Source organism: Copidosoma floridanum, unplaced genomic scaffold, assembly GCF_036245765.1.
Source record: "Copidosoma floridanum isolate Cflo_tuat_1 unplaced genomic scaffold, Cflo_Japanese_pri ptg000030l, whole genome shotgun sequence".
Classification (NCBI taxonomy): Eukaryota; Metazoa; Arthropoda; class Insecta; order Hymenoptera; family Encyrtidae; genus Copidosoma; species Copidosoma floridanum.
The window spans coordinates 5,735,864-5,753,565 of NW_028321907.1; the positions used below are offsets into that span (position 1 = coordinate 5,735,864).

At 36.4% G+C, this 17,702-nt stretch overlaps 2 protein-coding genes across 6 annotated transcripts; one reads left to right on the forward strand and one right to left on the reverse strand.

The window, feature by feature from the left end:
- On the reverse strand, positions 1 to 12,863 carry LOC106643415 (uncharacterized). 5 transcript variants are annotated; one of them, XM_014358544.2, is made up of 10 exons: positions 12,570 to 12,863; positions 8,154 to 10,227; positions 7,007 to 8,074; positions 5,899 to 6,904; positions 5,360 to 5,808; positions 4,692 to 5,272; positions 3,858 to 4,594; positions 2,831 to 3,772; positions 2,313 to 2,743; positions 1 to 2,236 (listed from the first exon to the last, which is right to left on the reverse strand). In XM_014358544.2, exons 2-10 carry the CDS (start codon positions 10,110 to 10,112, stop codon positions 1,484 to 1,486), a joined length of 7,926 nt encoding a protein of 2,641 aa, XP_014214030.2. In that variant the 5' UTR covers positions 10,113 to 10,227; positions 12,570 to 12,863; the 3' UTR covers positions 1 to 1,483. The 5 variants fall into 5 exon arrangements, with proteins under 5 accessions (XP_014214030.2, XP_089452727.1, XP_089452728.1 ...); XM_089596601.1 differs by lacking the exon at positions 12,570 to 12,863 and adding an exon at positions 11,688 to 11,731; XM_089596602.1 differs by lacking the exon at positions 12,570 to 12,863 and adding an exon at positions 11,228 to 11,656 and having other exon boundaries at positions 7,007 to 8,071.
- A 735-nt stretch (positions 12,864 to 13,598) lies between these two features.
- On the forward strand, positions 13,599 to 16,284 carry LOC106643372 (uncharacterized). Its single transcript, XM_014358474.2, has 4 exons — positions 13,599 to 14,146; positions 14,305 to 14,711; positions 14,795 to 14,905; positions 14,969 to 16,284. Exons 2-4 carry the CDS (start codon positions 14,307 to 14,309, stop codon positions 15,674 to 15,676), a joined length of 1,224 nt encoding a protein of 407 aa, XP_014213960.2. The 5' UTR covers positions 13,599 to 14,146; positions 14,305 to 14,306; the 3' UTR covers positions 15,677 to 16,284.
- The last annotated feature ends 1,418 nt before the right edge of the window (positions 16,285 to 17,702 follow it).

The following is a 17,702-nucleotide window of genomic DNA, read 5'->3' on the forward strand; positions in this document are numbered from 1 at the left end:
CGTTTATTATTTATAGTGACTGTCGGATCAGTCATACGCACTTCATTACAAATAATCAAAATGGCGATGCACTCTCGTAAGCATCGAGACGATATTTTTTTACTCGTTATCTTATTTCAACCGATACAGTTCGGTGATCCGAACATTATTTTACCGAGTACTTACACAACTAAATTTAATTATCAATTTTTTTGTGTTTAATCATTTCGTGATTACTAACAACTAATTTGCAAGGAATAATAATGACGTTCGGCTTATCATAAGGTCGAATGAAAAAGCGTTGACAACTGCAACTAGACACGAAATACTAAACAAATAAGTAAGCTTAACAATTGTATTGTTTGTCGCTACATGACACATCGGTTAATCTAAAGTTAAAAATAGTGGGGTAAGAAGTTTACGAATTCTTACTTTTAAAAATAAAAAGTTTTATCAAATATTTTTCGATTTCAATCATCCAATGAAATTATTTGCCAAAATATTTTTTATTAAAATTTAAGCGTTGAACAAAAAAATTTTTAAAACTATATGAAATGATTTTGCTGATTTGAAATAATAAGAGTTAGCTAGTATGGATTATACCAAAATTATATTTTCACAGAACCTATTTTAACACATTATGCAAATATGAGTTTAGAATATTGTAATAGCAAATTTGTCATATAAAAAAACAAATTCTGATTAACAAAATTATAAGGGTAATGCACTACATAAAAAAATGTTATTCATTCAGTGCAAATTTTGTATCAGTAAGTCTGAATTTCCAAATTATCTTTAAAAAATTTCATTACATAAAGTATATATTTATAAATGTATATAATAGTAATGCAATTAGTGAAAAATCTTTACCCTAAGAATTACGACCCTCACTCGAGATAAACATCTCAACGGTTGCGTCTTGCATACCTTACATTATGTATCAAACTTTACGTCTCCAAGTATAAATACACTTCTTTCTCTTAATGTAAAAACTCGCATCTCTATAGTATTTTAACGATACACATTTACGTTTATGTTTCATTCAACCTGACACAATAAAAATAGGCGTCGGAAGAGTTTTATGACTAACTTTCCAGTAGTCGTATTTTGTTATTTTCAAAATCAACTGTTATTTAAAACAAAAATAGTTTAACACTCTGCCTTGGGAAAGAAAAATTAATCATGAAACAATAACGGTTTTTTTTTCTTCAAATACAGTTAAATTTCAGTACGTGTGGATTCTCAATTGAAGTTGTGTCACCCAATTAATTACAATTAAACTTATAGGTAGCCAGCTCACATAAAATAAAAAAAATAAAATAAAGAAAACTATTTCAAAATAGCAAAGAAATTTACACTTATGAATTTGAGGAAAAAAGCCACAGAATACTCGTCCTGTCATCTTCGTCGCACTTAAGAAAATACAAAAATTCTCGTCTCTTTGGAACATTCATTGGGTAGCTAGCGGATCGGTTTCTTCGATCTCGCTAGCATTCAACGAACATCAAGTGGTCTTTGAATGCGCTTCAGCGATATGTGATTTCAAATCATCGTGGGAAGGATACCTCTTTTTGCAATTCTGACAGAAGAAATTGTGCATTTTGTTCATGTGATCGCGCAGATCCGCTTCTGTATTAAAGAGCTGAGGTCTCGGACAAAAATCGCATACATAACAACAAACCTGTGAAGTTGTGTTTTGAGTGTGAGCAGTACCGTTGTGCTCCATCAATTCGCTATTCGTAACAAAATAAAGGTTACAAAGACGACAACAGAAACGCTTGTCCATGTTATGGACACTAATGGTCGCCCCACGGCTGGTCGGCATCGCATGACGCGTCCGCTCAGGCATCTGACAAACTGACACGTGCTTGCCAGAGAGTCGTTGTTGCTGGACCTGATATTGTTGTTGATGGTGCTTAACATGATTGACTGGTGTTATTTGGCTCCCCGCGTGGATTTTCTCATGCGTGCGAAGCACGCCATGATTTTCTGAACGGAAGTTACAGTTGGGGTACTTGCAAGAGTAGACCTTTGCCTGAGGCTGTTGTTGCTGCTGCTCTTGGACTTGTTGCGATTGAGTGGAGTAGTTCATAGTACTATTGTACGGATTGGCATAACTTCCATCACCCTGATGTCGACTGTAGGTTTTTCCTTGGTATTGACTCGGCCTAGACAGTATATTAGGCAACATTCTAGAATTGGCTTGTGAGGTAATTCTAGCTTGATCTTCATTTGTATTAAAACGAGCACGAAAATCCTGTTCAAAGAAAGCAATAACGTTATTAAAACGAAATACAAATATTCAACGTAATTAGTAATTCAAAGAAATTTACACTTTGACGTTGTTCAATGACATTTTCGTACGGAGGTGGCATACTCTGCTGAGGTATCCTGGTCGCAGCACCAGATGGTCGTTTGGTAGTTGGTGCATTATTGCTCATTGCATTTCTCTCGGGCAACTGTATGGCACCTGTTCTACTGGGCGACATTGTGCTTGGAGCAGCATTAGGATGCGAAGGTAATGGACCTCGAGTAGAGTAATTCATAGGAGGCATCACGTTGGCATTTGAAAATTGTCTTCGAGCAGCGTTTGACTGTTGCTGTTGTGCTCGATTGACACTAGTGTAGTTCACTGTGTTGTAATTAACGGTAGGCTGTTGCTGGACTGTGTCACTGTTGCCATTGCAAGCAGCAAACCAATATCCTTGCTGCTGAGTTTGGGCTTGACTAGGAATGGCTGACGAGTTTGGCCTTGTACCCATATCTGTAGTTAATAAATACATTTATACGAGTTAATTATAAAATTCCTTGAGAATAAGCAAGTTAATATCAACTAAATGAATTTTCTTACTGTTTGAAGACCCTTGACCTCCCGTGGAGAGCAACAACTTGTGTCGCAGCTGTGCAATCAGTGTAGTTTCATTAGCGTTCTGCTTGTTTTGCATCACCATCGGTGTGATCATTTGAACAGGCGTGTCGCGTCCCATTTCACTACCAGCAGCAATGCTCGATACCCCAGAATCTTTATCGTGGACACGTTGACGTCCGTCGAAAGCTTGGGGTGAGTCGTGTATCTTCATCTGTTGTAGTTCAGCCACTGAGCGCACTCGTAGGAATGACTTCGTAGAGGAGGAACCGTCGTTCGACGAGTCCGGCGTGACCGCTGTTTGCTGGAGTTGGTCCACAGGGGACGCGGTTTCTGTGAGTGGTTCTAGGATGTCGTTCATGGGAACGTCGTCGCTGGCGTTGTCTCCGAGTTCATCCGTTACGAGAACTATTTCAAACGGCTGGGGCGACATTACGTCCGTGTTGGACTGCTTGTCAGCGCCACTGCTTGTATTTAAGGGATCTTTATTTTTATTTGACGAAGAACTATCGCTGCCATCTGACGTCTGATTATCGTTCGTTCCTAATATAAATTCGAAATCTGGATTGACCATCGTCATATAAGATTTGCGCTGCGCCGTGGTTTCAGAAATGGACGACTTGTCGTTCGTAGCAACTGTACTCGACGTCGTTGGAGCTTGATTTTCCAAAACTGGACTATTCGATCGTGAGTCGAGGAATATCGTCTCTGGACTGGCTCGAGCGGCTGCTTGTTGTTGTACTGGAACTTGATTAAACGCATTTGAGGCCAGCAAATTGCGCAACACGTGATTCGGACCATTACTGTTTGACGCCTGTAATACGGTAGAGCCAGGTACTGTTACGTAGCTGACGTTGCTGTTCAGCACTGAGCTTAAATTGTGGTTCGACATTGACATCTGCTGCTGGCTTTGAGAGTTCAGTGGAACTAATTAAAAAAAAAGCAAAAAAAAAGCTATTAGTAAAATAAAATCCAAACTTGTACCACTCGACATTGAAAAAGAACACCTTACCTGTATTCTGGGGTAATTGAACATTGACTGTACCATTAACAGATGGGTACTGGAGATAAAGAGGATGCACTTGTCTACCACCATCAGGTGCTACATTCTTGTCAGTAACCCAAACCATAGCAGTCTGGGTATTGTTTGTCGAAAGATTAACGTTGCCCGATACTGTGTTGACAGTAGAAACTGTTCCAGGTGTCTTCTCATGAATGACTTCGTGTTCCTTCATCGATTTTTCCGTTTCAAAACCAAACTTGCAGATACTGCACACATATCGTGCAGTGACAAAGTATATGAGACACGTAATAACTTCGCTTTTGTGTACCAACTTGCAATGCTGCATGAACTTTTCGTACGTGTAATTGGTCACGTCGTTGGACGGTACGACGTTACAGGTTTTACAAGTGTAGAGCTCCATAATTGGACTGTGCACACGTTTCCAGTGTTCCCTCATTTCGTCTATAGACTTGCTCATTGCACGACATAAACTACAGACGATAGCTTGTTCGGTTTCGCTTACGGGTACACGTGAAAATTTAGTGATGGGCGTTTTGAGATGATTACGCTCGGTGCAATGACGATCAAAGCCTTCCTTGTTTACGTAATACTTTTTGCACAGATCACAGATTAGCTTTATCATCTGCGTGTTTTTATCTAAAGTATCGGTACGAGTAATGGACGGTGCGGGCTGGCAAGGTGTTGCCTTGTGTTTTTGTAAATCAGGTTCCGAACTGAATGGTAGTCTATGAAAAAAAAAAAAAAAAAAAAAATGAAAAACCGTAAAACAGCTAATGTTTACAGTAAGCTAAACATTTATCTCAATATGCGAACCAAACGTACCTGCATTGACGGCAAACATGTTCCGCTATGTAGAAGAAACCTTCTTGACTTTTATTCTGCGCCATGGCAATGTTTGAATCTTCAAGCACGGAGACGACGGATAGCTTGGGGAACGAGTATTTACTGGCCACGAAGTTTGGGCTTTTCGTATGGTTGTACCAATGATTATAAAAAATGCCACCAACACCAAAGAATGCGACTTTACAGATGTTGCAAACAAACGTAACCGTTCCTTGACAATTTTTTTGTGCATGCATCTCCAAATGTGTTCGCATATCCATCAACGAATTCAGGATGGATGGACAGCCACTGCAGAAGAGCTTCGGTGTTTTCGTGGTTTCATTCAACTGGCGCTTCTGTCTGCACTCGGAACTCGTGCGATAATGCACTTCGAAACAATCACGACGACGGAAAACAATGTTGCACGAATTACAGTGTAATACCATTTCAATCTGCAAATCCTGACCAGAATTTTCATGCGCATGACAAGAACATATTAAAACGGGCAATGTCTCTTGAGCATTGTTTGCTGATGCGTGCTCGGCTGCTGCATAATGTTCTAGACTAGCAGAGTTCGAGACCTGTAAATTTTTTTTTTTTAATTACTTTTTTATTTAAAACTAAAATTATTTAAAATAACGTATTCAATTATAAATAAAAAGACTAACCAGCTGCTCTCCTACAACAGGTACAGCGGTGTTACTTGAATCATCAACAATGATTTCTTCAATTTCCACAGACGATCTGCTACTGCACACAACGCTTTCCGTACTCTTCCTCTTGTCATTACTCTGATTGGTATTACCAACTTCCAAAGGCGGATTAGTATTCAACCCCTCGGATACATTTTGTTCAAGGCTCCGCTCGTGGGCAAGTTTTTTGTATGCCGCTTGCAGATCCTTTTCACTATGTTTCTGCAAATGCTGCCACAAATCATCTTTGGACGTAAATTCCTGCTTACAGACAGAGCATAGTGAACTGGTGGAGAAGCACTTCATCATCTTCTTTCTGGCCTTGGAGGCCTTTTTCAAAGCAGCCTTTTCTTTATCCTTTGTTTTGGAAGCATCGGAAGTTGATACAGGGTCTTTGTTTTGTAAAGGTACTTGCTCCTCGTGATCTGTCAAAATAAATTAGTTTATGATTGAAACATATCGATTCATATTCTGTATGTACATTATATTTATATGAGATGTTGTATGGCACTTACCAGCTTGCTTTTCTTGATTCTCTTCCGGGCCTTGGTTATTGTCCGCCACTTCACCATTTTGATTAAGAGCTGTTGAATCAGCAACGGTTGCAATGGATTCTTTTTCGATAAGCTGTACTGCTGCTCCATCTTCACCCATTATGACAATTTCATTTGGTAGACTCGACGTATCATCATCACTGGGAATGTGAGGTGATTCGCTTCGAGGAACCTGTGGAGAGGTGCCTGGCTGATGGTCGGGCTTCTTGGGCGTCGACTTCTTGGGTGATTCAGAACTTTTCTCAGTAATAACCATTAAAGGATCATCGTCAGCATCCTTAGTAAGTTCAACTATTGCGTCATTGTCATCTTGTGTGCCAGGATCAGACACACAGTCTGAATTGTCAATGAGATCCGTGACACACTGGAGTTGTCTATTATAATTAACTGGAGCCCGCCAATCACAAGTGAAATTTGAGTTCATCAAGAGATTAACATACTTTGTAGTCAATATTTCGAATTCAGTTGCAGAAAGATCTTTGAAGTCGTTACAAATAGTCTCCAGTTTAATCAATTGAACCTTTAATTTTTTCAGAGGTGGCACTACCAAGTCTATACATTCTGAATCGGGTTGCTTGCCAAACAAATTACTTCGAGGCCTATTGGCAGTCTTTACTAAATTAGCACATCTGTCGTCAACATTATCTAGCCTGTCCCTTTGGTTTGGAGTTCCTTGAATTGATTTCTTCGGAGTATCCGTCGTTTCATTGTTATTTAAAGACCTGGATTCATTTGAGGGAGTTACTGCGCTTTTAGGAGTGCCAGGTTCTTGCTGTTCTACTATTTGCAAAGCTGGAGTGAGTTTATCACTGAGAGGAATTTCTGCGTTGTTGATCTCGTTATTATTAGATTTAGATTGATTATCACAGCTTGTTAGTTGATATTCCAACTCCAAAGTAGTACTACATGATGTATTTTGTTTGTCTGCAATGAAGGCCTCTTTCTCTTTGTTTTTCTCGAAACTGACCTGCAAAATTTATTGACAATAATTTAGCTTAGTCTTTAAAAGTTAAAAGCCAGAAATAACAATAATAATTTTAGAAAATGAAAAAAAAACTGTTGTTCTTACCAATTGAGTTTCGTGGTGTTCATCAGGAACTTCTATTTGATTCTCCAACCCTTGAACCAACGAACCCAGACAAGGTGTCTTTGCTCTAACCTGTAGCACTGGTTTGACGATTTTCTTTTCAAGCACACTCTTTGGCCGTACTCTATCCTTAACAACATTCTTATTAATCGCGTCATCTAGGGTAATGCCAGCAGCTCGACTCTTTGCACGTGTCACGCGTGTGGCTTCCTGATCTAAACTTTCATCGTCATGATTTCTCAAATGCGTTTTACGAGTGGTCGGTGAGCACGCTTCCTGATCAGAGTCTTCGTCTCCGTTGGAGTTTAGCCAGCCCTGACGAGAGAATTCCGCCACTTCCATGTCATCTTCGTCTTGCTCGAAATTCAATCGCTTAGAACGCTCAATTCCGGCTGACTGTTTAATTTGTGACTTCGCTGCAGAGGAATTTTCCTCTTCCGAATCGCTGTCGATGCAGTTGACAGTGCGTTTACGTCTTCTGAAGGTATTGTCAACGGATTCGTTGGATTCTCTAGATTCGGTGCTGATTAACCGATGTGCCAATCTTGAAGTTTCGTTTATTTCTTTTTCTATGCTAGTTTCAGTCTGGTCCATTGCAGTTTCTGCGGTTGGAACTTCATTAATAGTATTTACTTCGGTGTCCATCGGTTTTGTTTTTTGAGGGGAAGAAACCTGTTGAGGCTTCTCTGGACTTGGCTGTTCATTATCATCCGGTTTGCGACTTTCTGAGGCCAACGGCAATTCTGTCCTACCGCCAAGAACTGGCTCAGCCTTTGTAAGGTATTGATCAACTAGAGGATTGTGCGAATCCTCAAGCTTGGTCAAAAACACAGCAACGTCCTTTAACTTTGATTGCTTTATTTTTCGAGACATCAGACATTCGTTAGTTTTAGCGTGATGATCACTTGGGCATTTTGTACAGTTCTTTGAAAACAGTGTACAGATGGTGTGTGCTGGTGAAGTGGGAATAGATTGGGGTGGTTGGTCTGTTTCCTTGGATATCGCTGATGGTTTATGTCTTTTGGTCTTGGACTGTGTACTACCGACCTGCTGAAAGAAATAAGACAATCATTTTATTGAAATAAATGAAGTATTTTTGGTAGAAATCGTAAAAATTTGTTTTCATTACCTGAGTATCTGTTTGTGGGTGCTCGCTACGTTTCCTTCTGAATTTCCACTCTTCATTACTGATTGCTGAATCGGATTTTGTGCCATCATTCAAAGTAACGCTAGAATCACAGAGTTGACTTGTAGGCTGATTATCCAGATTTGCAGGAACGTTATCACTGTTGCATTGTTTGACTTCTGCAATAAGTTTATCAGCATCAGTCGTAAGTGTCTTATTTTTTTCAGGTTCACGAAGCGAACTTGTGTTAAGTATATCAGTACTGGATCTTGCGTTTGGATCCCTCACTTTACGAGTTATCAGCGCAAAAGGTACTGTTCTGCTACATCTGTTCTTTCCTAGATAGGGTCTTGTTCTACAGCAACTCGATCCTGTATCATCATCGTCACTGTTGGCTAAATCCATCAAGTTTTCATGGATTTTTGAAGTTTCAGCTTTTTTATCACTCATGATGTTGCTTGAGTCCGTATTTTCTTCATTAGATTTAGCAGTTGCCAAATTACTTGATTCGCATAGTTCTGAGACAATTTCATTATTGGAGTAATTCAAATCAGTACTTGTGACATTCGACGTACACATGTTTAATGATGTATTGAACTCTGCAACTGACTCTACAAGAGTCGAGTTTATTTTATTTGTTTTCGAAGAAACGTTCATTTTTTTATTTACACTATTGGAAGAGTTTGATTCCGCGTCAACATCTTTAGAAGAAGAAATTAGATTTCCATCATTATTTTCAAGAGGAAGACGTATCCTCTTTTCGACTCCGTTTGATAAATCTAGTTGTGTGGAAGAGTTTGCCTTTTCTCTAGCATCAGTCGCTGAAATTACTTCTTTCTCTACATCTGGACATGGGCATGATGATGTGGCTTCAACGCTTTCAGGTACAGAATCCGACTTTTGATTAGAATCACTAGGTCCATCTAGTACGATTGGTCTGTCAGGAGCACCAGGTGGTATGACCTTGGGACCAGGTTTCGGATTACCTCTAAATGGAACAGTGCGGCTACAACTTTCAATCTCTTTGGTTTCATTTTTCTTGGGCACATCACTGGATTCTATTTCAGTCAATTCTTTATCCAAACTCTTGGCAACATTTACATTTTTTCTTTCATTACCACTCGTGCTTTTGCTTTTGTTTAACTCATTTTTGTTAACGCTTGCAGTCTTATTTTTTTCTGTTGTATTACTTTTAGATTGGTTTGCAACAGAGGTATCACTTTTAAAACTTGTTTCAGGTGAATCCTTATGTTTTTTGTCAGGAATAGATCCAATTTCGGCTATTATGATTTTTTCAGCATATGCCGCTCTAGCAGCTTTTGTATTTAATTTTCCAATAAACGGTAATGTTCGCCTGCAACTATCTTCCTCTGCAGAAGTTGCACTTTTTACACTTTCAATTTCTATATTTTCTTCATAAAGCACTGATTCATTATTTCTCAGACTTTTTTTTCGATTTTCTTTTTTATCTTGATGCACTGATTTTGACTTTTGTTCATCAATTAGTTTTCCTCCGAGTGATGCATAGATTTGTGTCTTTTCATTGACACTGACTTCTTTATTTTTTTGACAAACATTTTCATCGCTAGGACCCTTTGAACTTGTACTGGCTTTAGCTGTTTCACGATTTTTAGACGGTTTTTTCTTTTTTTTCATTATGCCCAACTTCCATTGACTTTTCTTTCTTCGACGAATCTTATTTTCCACTGTAGTAAGGATTTTTGGTACAGCCTTTGAAGCAATTCGTGTCACTTCAATGGAAACTGGTTTGCAAGAGGTTAGGACTTCTTCAGAACTGAGCTTTTTGAGTTTTTCTTCTTTTTTTCTGTTCCTCATTTTTGCTGCAAACACTGTATTACAAAATTTTTTCTGAGGTGGCTTCTGCACATTTTTTTCCACCAATGGACTTTGTTGTGAGTCCTTATCACGTGGATTTAGTTGTGTTTCTTCCAACAAAGCCATTATGATTGTTAGCTTTCTCACAGCTATTAAATATAACTTGTTTCATGCAAACTCATGAAAATAATTTTATAAGTTCACGATATTGTCAAAGCCCAATAATGCAATTGTTTGATTCCTGAAAGCACATATTATTTATTCTAATTGCATGTTAAATCTTTATAGAGGTTTTGTAAAATAACATAGTGACATAAATGTAAATAAAATAAAAACTGTTGGTAGGTACTCTAGCATAGGTAAAGAATAACAGACTTTTCTGGTGTGGTATTGATCACCATTGTATTCTTTGTGTTATTCCATGAAAAATTGTAATCGCACGGTTTGTAACAATATTGAATTTTATCATTTAAATTGTTGCTACTAAAATGATCATGAGTTTTTTCAAACAAAATTTTAGATAAGCTATTTCAAAAGCGTTAAGAAAAAAAAAAACTGAAAACTGAAAAAGTCCCATAAGAAGAATAAAAAGACAAAGGCAATAAGTATATCTGTGCCAAACATACAAGTCAGAACAGCGATGGTTTTAAACGCTTACCAATTCGAAAATTACGTCATTTTATACAATTTAAGTATATATATACGAGTTAAAGATTAGACAAAGACAATTAAGGATAAGCTGACTCAAAGTAATCCGAGGACTATACCTTAACGCACGTCGTCAATCTTGAATTTCTCAAGTAACCCAACACTAAGTGAAAATCACAGATACAAGGGCACATGTGTCTACATGAAACAATCGCCCTCGCAAATGGCGACGAATAAGAGAGAAAAAAAATATAAGATGCCAGAGTCTGATACGTATAAACAGTGATACGTGCTATGAGTAAGTATGCGGTTGCAAGTGGGATGAAAATTAATGTGTGTGTGGGTGCAATGTAAAAATGAGATCGCGATATTCGCGATCATGTCACATCATGAAAGTGTTACCGTGAAAGTCACATGGAACGAATACATCATGTTTCAGCTAAAATACTTTGACGAGGTAAGACTTAATTAGTATACCTACACGAAGATGAGGCGACCTAACACATTATTTTGCGTGTATATCGGCATACCTAGAGGAAGTGTGAAAAAGATACGAAAGGAATACGGTACTCGCTACTCGGTAACACACTCACCATTTCAGACGACAGGGGCAAGTTGATTCTTATTATTCTCAGACGTGCAGCTTATTTATTGCTTCTGTCCGAAGAACCACAGCGAAATTTAACACGTTAAGGAGGACAGAAAAAAATTAAGGCATGGGTTAGTAGTTAGTACTTATGTGAATGTATACAACAACACACAACCCAGAGCCGAAAGTCCTTCTCACTCGCACAGTTTATGCATTATCATACGTAAGAAACAATACGCGATGAGTAGGTAAGTATGCAGTGCAACACACAAGTAAGTACGACTACTTTCGATTCACACGTTGCAAACTTGCAATTTTTGCATGGCTGCTAAGTATTAGTATAGGTATAGCTAACAGAGTAGGTAGGCTAGTACTGATTACTGATCTGCTGATTTGCTGCGAAGTGACGAAAGACGCTGCAGTCTGCACACTAGCTCGTTGTGTATGTACACAAATATACATACCTATGTACCGTACTGGACTGGATGGCATTCAGAGACATCAACGAATCGGAGATGGAACAAATGGGAGTTCCACCAATCAAAAGAGCGGATTACAAAGTTGGTATTACACTCTCTCCCTCCCCTCCGCCCCGCCACTTTATGTTGTTGGTTGGTGCGCGCGGGAATATTTGAATCTTGTGGATTCGTAGTAAACCTCTTTGGTAAAATTTCAATAAACAAAAATTTTGTTACATGTTTACCGTACGAACATTAAAATAAATCAATCGAATGAGAAAATTGTGCTATTAGAAGAATAAAACAAATGTGAAACTTGAACTCGTGATTGTGCAAGGGGTATCAAAAAATAGTTTATGTGAGAGCCAACTTAAATACACTTTGTACTCTGTAGATATGGGCCTTTCACTTTGATAGAAAAAATAACAAATTTTGGAGAATACCCGGCCTGGTGTTATCTGCTTTCGGTGACGGATTAGAAATACATGCAGAAAGAAAAACACGCCAAGGTTAGAAAACGCACGTGTTGGTTTGATCACCACACACTAAGTAAGGTATGAAAATAAGTTGAAGACATTCAATATACAATCATCGACACAATTATTCATTACTTATATTCGATGACAGCAACAACGAAACATCCCAATAGTGTGAGATAAACAAACGAATTTTTTTTTTTCTTAGTTTGTATCGCTATAGGCTTACTACTACTAATACTTTGCTAAAAGATTTACAAACATTATAAGCATATCACCCAAGTAAAACAACAAAAATAGGTACACACTGCAACATTGCGTGCAACTTTTAAAATGTTTTTCTGTTTTACTTAAGTATTTATAATATTGATGATGGGCGTGCGATGAAGGTGTAAGTGTTTTGTGTACTTACATGAACGTGACGTAAGTATACTGTCCAAGTAATTGTTCGGTTGAACCGAAAATGGCAAAAATATAGCTTGTTTATAGTTTGCAGTTGTTTTGTTTACACACCCCGAATACCCCGACTTAATTCACATATATTTTAGCACGCTCAAGCACAAAGAAACGAAACTACTTCCCCTTTTCCACCACAATGACACAAAAATAGGCTTCTTTTTCTAATCCCACAGACTCCAACTCCATCTTTTACTCACACTCGAATTGCAAATTAAAAGAGAGTATATATAGTTAAAGTTGCCGTATGCCGCATCACACACTACCTGACCACATTCACCACACCGATGGAGCACCAAAAAAACTGCCGATCTATACAATTTAATGTGTATGATAAATACTCATTGTATTAATCAGTATCAGAAACAGACAGAATCTCTTTATATATATAGCTTTAAATAACTTCCATTGAGGACTGATAAAGTGTGTTTTTTTGTTAATTATGTTACCTTTATATCATACCTAGCATACCTATAACCGGTCGGCATTTTCAATCGGCAATCGATAAAACGATATGCAAGTATAAAATGTACATAATTAATATTATATGTATAATATATTATAGTAGCTTAATCAACAATTGCCGGTGTGAGTGACGTGAGCGGTGATCGGTTTGATATATATTAATAATGTTGTAGTCTCTTGTGACCATTACAACCGTGCCATATATTACGTTATTGCGTATTTTTCTCTCTCTTGCTTGCAGATGACGAGAGCTGCAAAAACATAACAGCTCACAGCGCGCCAAAATTTTGATGAAATTTAAAAAATTTCGGAGCACGCAATTATAAAAGCTGCAAAAGTACTGCAAGTAAGCTTAGATTTTATAGATTTTTAGATAACTATAATGCCTGTGTATTAGATGATGTGTGTATATACTTATACGTTATCAATTTAAACGCATAAAGAGCGAAAGAGAAAGAGAGAGAGGGTGGTTATTGAGGGGGAGGACCGGAAGACAGAGGAAGAGAGAGAGAGCTAAGGAGAGACTTCGTATACCTATATAAGATGAGAAGAAGAAAAAAGCGAAGATAGAGAGTAGAGAAAAGAGAGAGAGAGAGCTCTACGCGAATAAAAGACAGAAAGAAAGAGACGTACAGAAGGACATTATGGCTTCTACTGTTTCTCCGCCCTTTCTTCTTCTTCTTATTCTCATACAAAAACTTTTCTCCTTATAGTGCACTCTTTTTATTATTACTCATTGTTATCTTGATATTGAATAAAAAAAGATATATAAAAAGTGAATCAAGTGCTAGTGTTGTTGTTGGTGGCTAGATTTTGATAAGAAAAGGAGAAGAGAGGGTGGGGGGGTTATCAAGCTACGGTTGCTGCTGCTGATATGGATATTGAAATTTGAGACCGAGATAGATATTTTTTTTTCTTTTTCTACGAATAATTAAAAAATGTTTCGGGTACGAATGCGAGCGAGACGCATGTAAAAACAAAAACGTCGATTTTTTATCCCTTCTCATTCCGCGGCTCAATTTTTTATTTTCTTCTCTTGATCAAGCTTTCTGTCAGGAACACACTTGTGTAAGTATATATTTTGGATTAAATAGTGCATTTTCGTTGGATTTCTTTTTCTTTAAAGCTCTTGAATTTAAATCAAAAAGCTTGCACATTAAAATACAGAAAATAAAGATTCAATGAAATACTTGATGTTGACTGATGTTTTATTTATGTGATTACAGAAATGATCAAAATGTATGAGAACGAACCTGTGGAATATATTGTTATAAAACCAGAGTCCATTGAACTATTTAATGAGGATTGGATAAAAGATGATTCAATTAACCCTGATCAAGAGTTTCCAAGTGACAATATTGATGAGTGTTGTTTTGTGATTCCTTCAGGAGAAGTTATTAGATTAAATAACGAAGACACAATAAAAACTCCGTTTTATTTGGAAAGTTATTTTTTGGACAGTGATAGATTTAGGAGTAAGTCTCCTAGTGTACCTACTGTCCAGTATATCGTGGAAGTGGACAGAGTTTCGTGTTTTGAGTGTGACATTGTCTTTTGCAACGAGCACAAATTACTCGAGCACCTCATGACTCACATAGACATACATAGGATGGGATGTAACGTTTGTGATCGGGTAAGTTGTTGTAAATCTTGTACATTAATTAATATATTAGTATGTGTACTAAAACGTTGTTACTTATGAACTGTTATATGCAGGATTTAAATTCGGAAGAAAAGTTTCATCTTCATACTATGGCTGTAACTTGGCAAAGCGTGTACTATTGTGATTTTTGCAGAAAATCCTGTGCTGGTGTGGTTAGGTCCAAGGTAACGTATTTATTTTTGTATTGACCCATCATTTTCTCTACATTAAAGTTGTTTTTATTACAGAGCCAACCTCCACCTCCAGGAAAGACATACATGTGCCATGATTGTGAATACTTAACAAATCCTTATAATGTGAATTTTCAAAGTTTAAAGTCTAGAGCCATAAAACCAACATTCATCTCACTTCCTCCTCTAGAAGTTCCAATACTTAATCCAGTCTCACAACCGACAGAAGTGCTACAAGACCATAAACAGAAACCCGCCAATGAGGCAAAACACGAAAATTCCTCAACCGAAAATTCAACTCCCGAGATGCAAGACTGCTGCAAGCCCCACAAAGAAAACAAGAAAACAACGGGATCGAAACCTAGAGTTAAAGTTGTGAGTGAGTGCATGAAACAGACTCCAAAAATGACCACGCGATCACGGGCAAAAGAACAACTAGTTGAGTCTTATGAGTGCAGTGAGTGTCAAATTTCATTTAAAGATGAATATTGTCTGATGCAACACATGAAAAACAAGCATAAGTTCCACAAGCTCAGGTACATCTGTAAGTTCTGTGATAAGGAGTTTACTCAGCAGCGCAGTTACGAAAAACATGTAAGGATCCACCAGCTTGCAAAAAATTACATGTGCTTTCTCTGTAATATTGCATTTTTGTCTAAATCTGAACTCGTACATCATGCACGTTGTTATCATAACGTAACTGGGTTGATTAATACCTACTGTGATGATACGAACAATGTAGCTTTGGAGTTGCAAAGATCGTGAACTTTTATTTTTCTGTCAAAGTGAAAAATGTCTAAGGTATATTAACGAAGTTTTCAATGTAATAAATTACTTTCGTTATTTTCATTTTGATAGTTGCTGTAGCGTTTTACGGCGTTATCTGATAACGGTTAGAGCGCTTTCAGGACAGTAACAGAGCATTTATTATGATTATGGTTATTTTATTATTATTATTATTATTATTATGTTGCACTGTTTATAAAGTTTAGTTATTGTAAAATTAAATAAAAAAAAGTATATCATTTTGTTAAAAATTATGTAATAGTATTTTACGTAAAAAGTGCAGGAACTACGCTTTTTCAGCATGAATAATGATCTCGCTCCGACTCGTCACTATTGTCAATGAAGATAAATGATGAGGGCAATCGATCGCACAAGTTACCTTTTTTTTTTAAATGAGAGGGAAATTTTGACTATAACTTACACATAATGTATGCAAATATGCATAGGGATAGGCCATCATGTTATGTATGTACATGGTTTCAAACATGAGTATTGAGATCGTTGTATCCACCAACCTAATGTATATTAGTGAACAATATTTTGATAAAAATAGATTGCAAAAAATAGTAATGTGTATCAAGAAGAAGTAGGCCCTAAAATACGTTATTTTTAATTACTTCAGTGATTAAATTAATCTAATATTTGTTTTATCAAATAAAATTTTTACCAAATTTTCAGTCATGTTTTAATACCCAAATTCATCGGTTTTCTTTTTACATTAAAAAAATTAATATTTATTTTGATCTTACAGGATGCATTAAAAATTTAATAATTGCGAGATATTCGCAATCATACATCTGTATACAATATATAAACCTGAATTAAAAAAAAAATTTTTTTTATATATGGCTGTGAAAAACGTTTTTACAATTTTTAAACTACTAGCTCTGATGCCTGTTGTGTACCTTACAAATCCTGATTAACTCTTGTGAGATTTCGAAAACTTGCACTTTGTCATTAAGATTTTCTTTTCTTTTCTTCGAGATATTATCGATACAAATTGAACAACTGATAAAAAAAATGTTAAGTTAAAATGCATAATTTCCTTTATAATTAACTTGAAAAGTTATTGTAGCTAAAGCAAAAAAAAAAAAAATATTTTTGGGTTATTAACAAAATGTTCTTTTTATCCTCTTGATGAGTACAGCATAAAATATCTGCACTATTACATCAAAAAATTAATGAAAAAGTTTTTATGTGCAAAAGAAGAAGTGGGTCATTTAGTGGTTTCTCAAACAAAAATGGAATAAGAAATGAATAAATTTTCTTTTATTTTACATGCAAGTTAAATTTCTTAATAATTTACAATGCCAGTGATTTAAGGAGTACAAAAATAGTTTACAATAATGTGTCGGTCGAGCAAATGTGTGATCGTTACATTTGTTTCTTCTTAATAAACAAGGATGCATAATACCTTTTTTATTGTAATATATTTTTTTCCTAACTTATTTTTAAAATATATAGTTTTATATTTTTCGTTTAATTATATTTTATTTCAAAGCCCGATCGCTATGGCAAGCTTTTAGTGGCATATAACATTCGCCAAAGTTACAAGTGCTGTATAAAAATGGCTTTCAAGTCGTTTCTTTCATTTAATTATAACTTTTTTTTTTTTTTTTTTACTTGATTAATGCGTAATTTGAACGTATAATTTATTTATATTAATTCAGCCATAATTTTATCGACGCAAAATCATAGGCGAATTTTGCTCGTTCATCATTTTCACAACCGAATGAGGAGACGATCTCGATTTTAATTTGTTTATATACCTGTTATGCATTTATCATTACACAGCCCATTCGGGGATTTCGTTCAATACATATGCATGTGTATTATTACATATCCATATACACACATATATACATACACCATCGATTTAATCAATGACAACTTTTTTTTTCATTTTTCATTAAAATATTTAAATTACAGGTACAAATTCAAACATATTTTCATTGAATTTTCTATAATCTTATTCGATGATTAATTAAAGAAACATAAACCACAT

Coding starts and splice junctions, on each gene's coding strand:
- LOC106643415 (XM_014358544.2), bottom strand. CDS start 10,112: ATGGCTTTGTTGGAAGAAACACAACTAAATCCACGTGATAAGGACTCA. Junction 4,595..4,691: donor CATGTTTGCCGTCAATGCAG/GTACGTTTGGTT, acceptor TTTTTTTCATAG/ACTACCATTCAGTTCGGAAC. Junction 2,237..2,312: donor TCATTGAACAACGTCAAAGT/GTAAATTTCTTT, acceptor TTCTTTGAACAG/GATTTTCGTGCTCGTTTTAA.
- LOC106643372 (XM_014358474.2), top strand. CDS start 14,307: ATGATCAAAATGTATGAGAACGAACCTGTGGAATATATTGTTATAAAA. Junction 14,712..14,794: donor GATGTAACGTTTGTGATCGG/GTAAGTTGTTGT, acceptor TGTTATATGCAG/GATTTAAATTCGGAAGAAAA. Junction 14,906..14,968: donor CTGGTGTGGTTAGGTCCAAG/GTAACGTATTTA, acceptor TTTTTATTACAG/AGCCAACCTCCACCTCCAGG.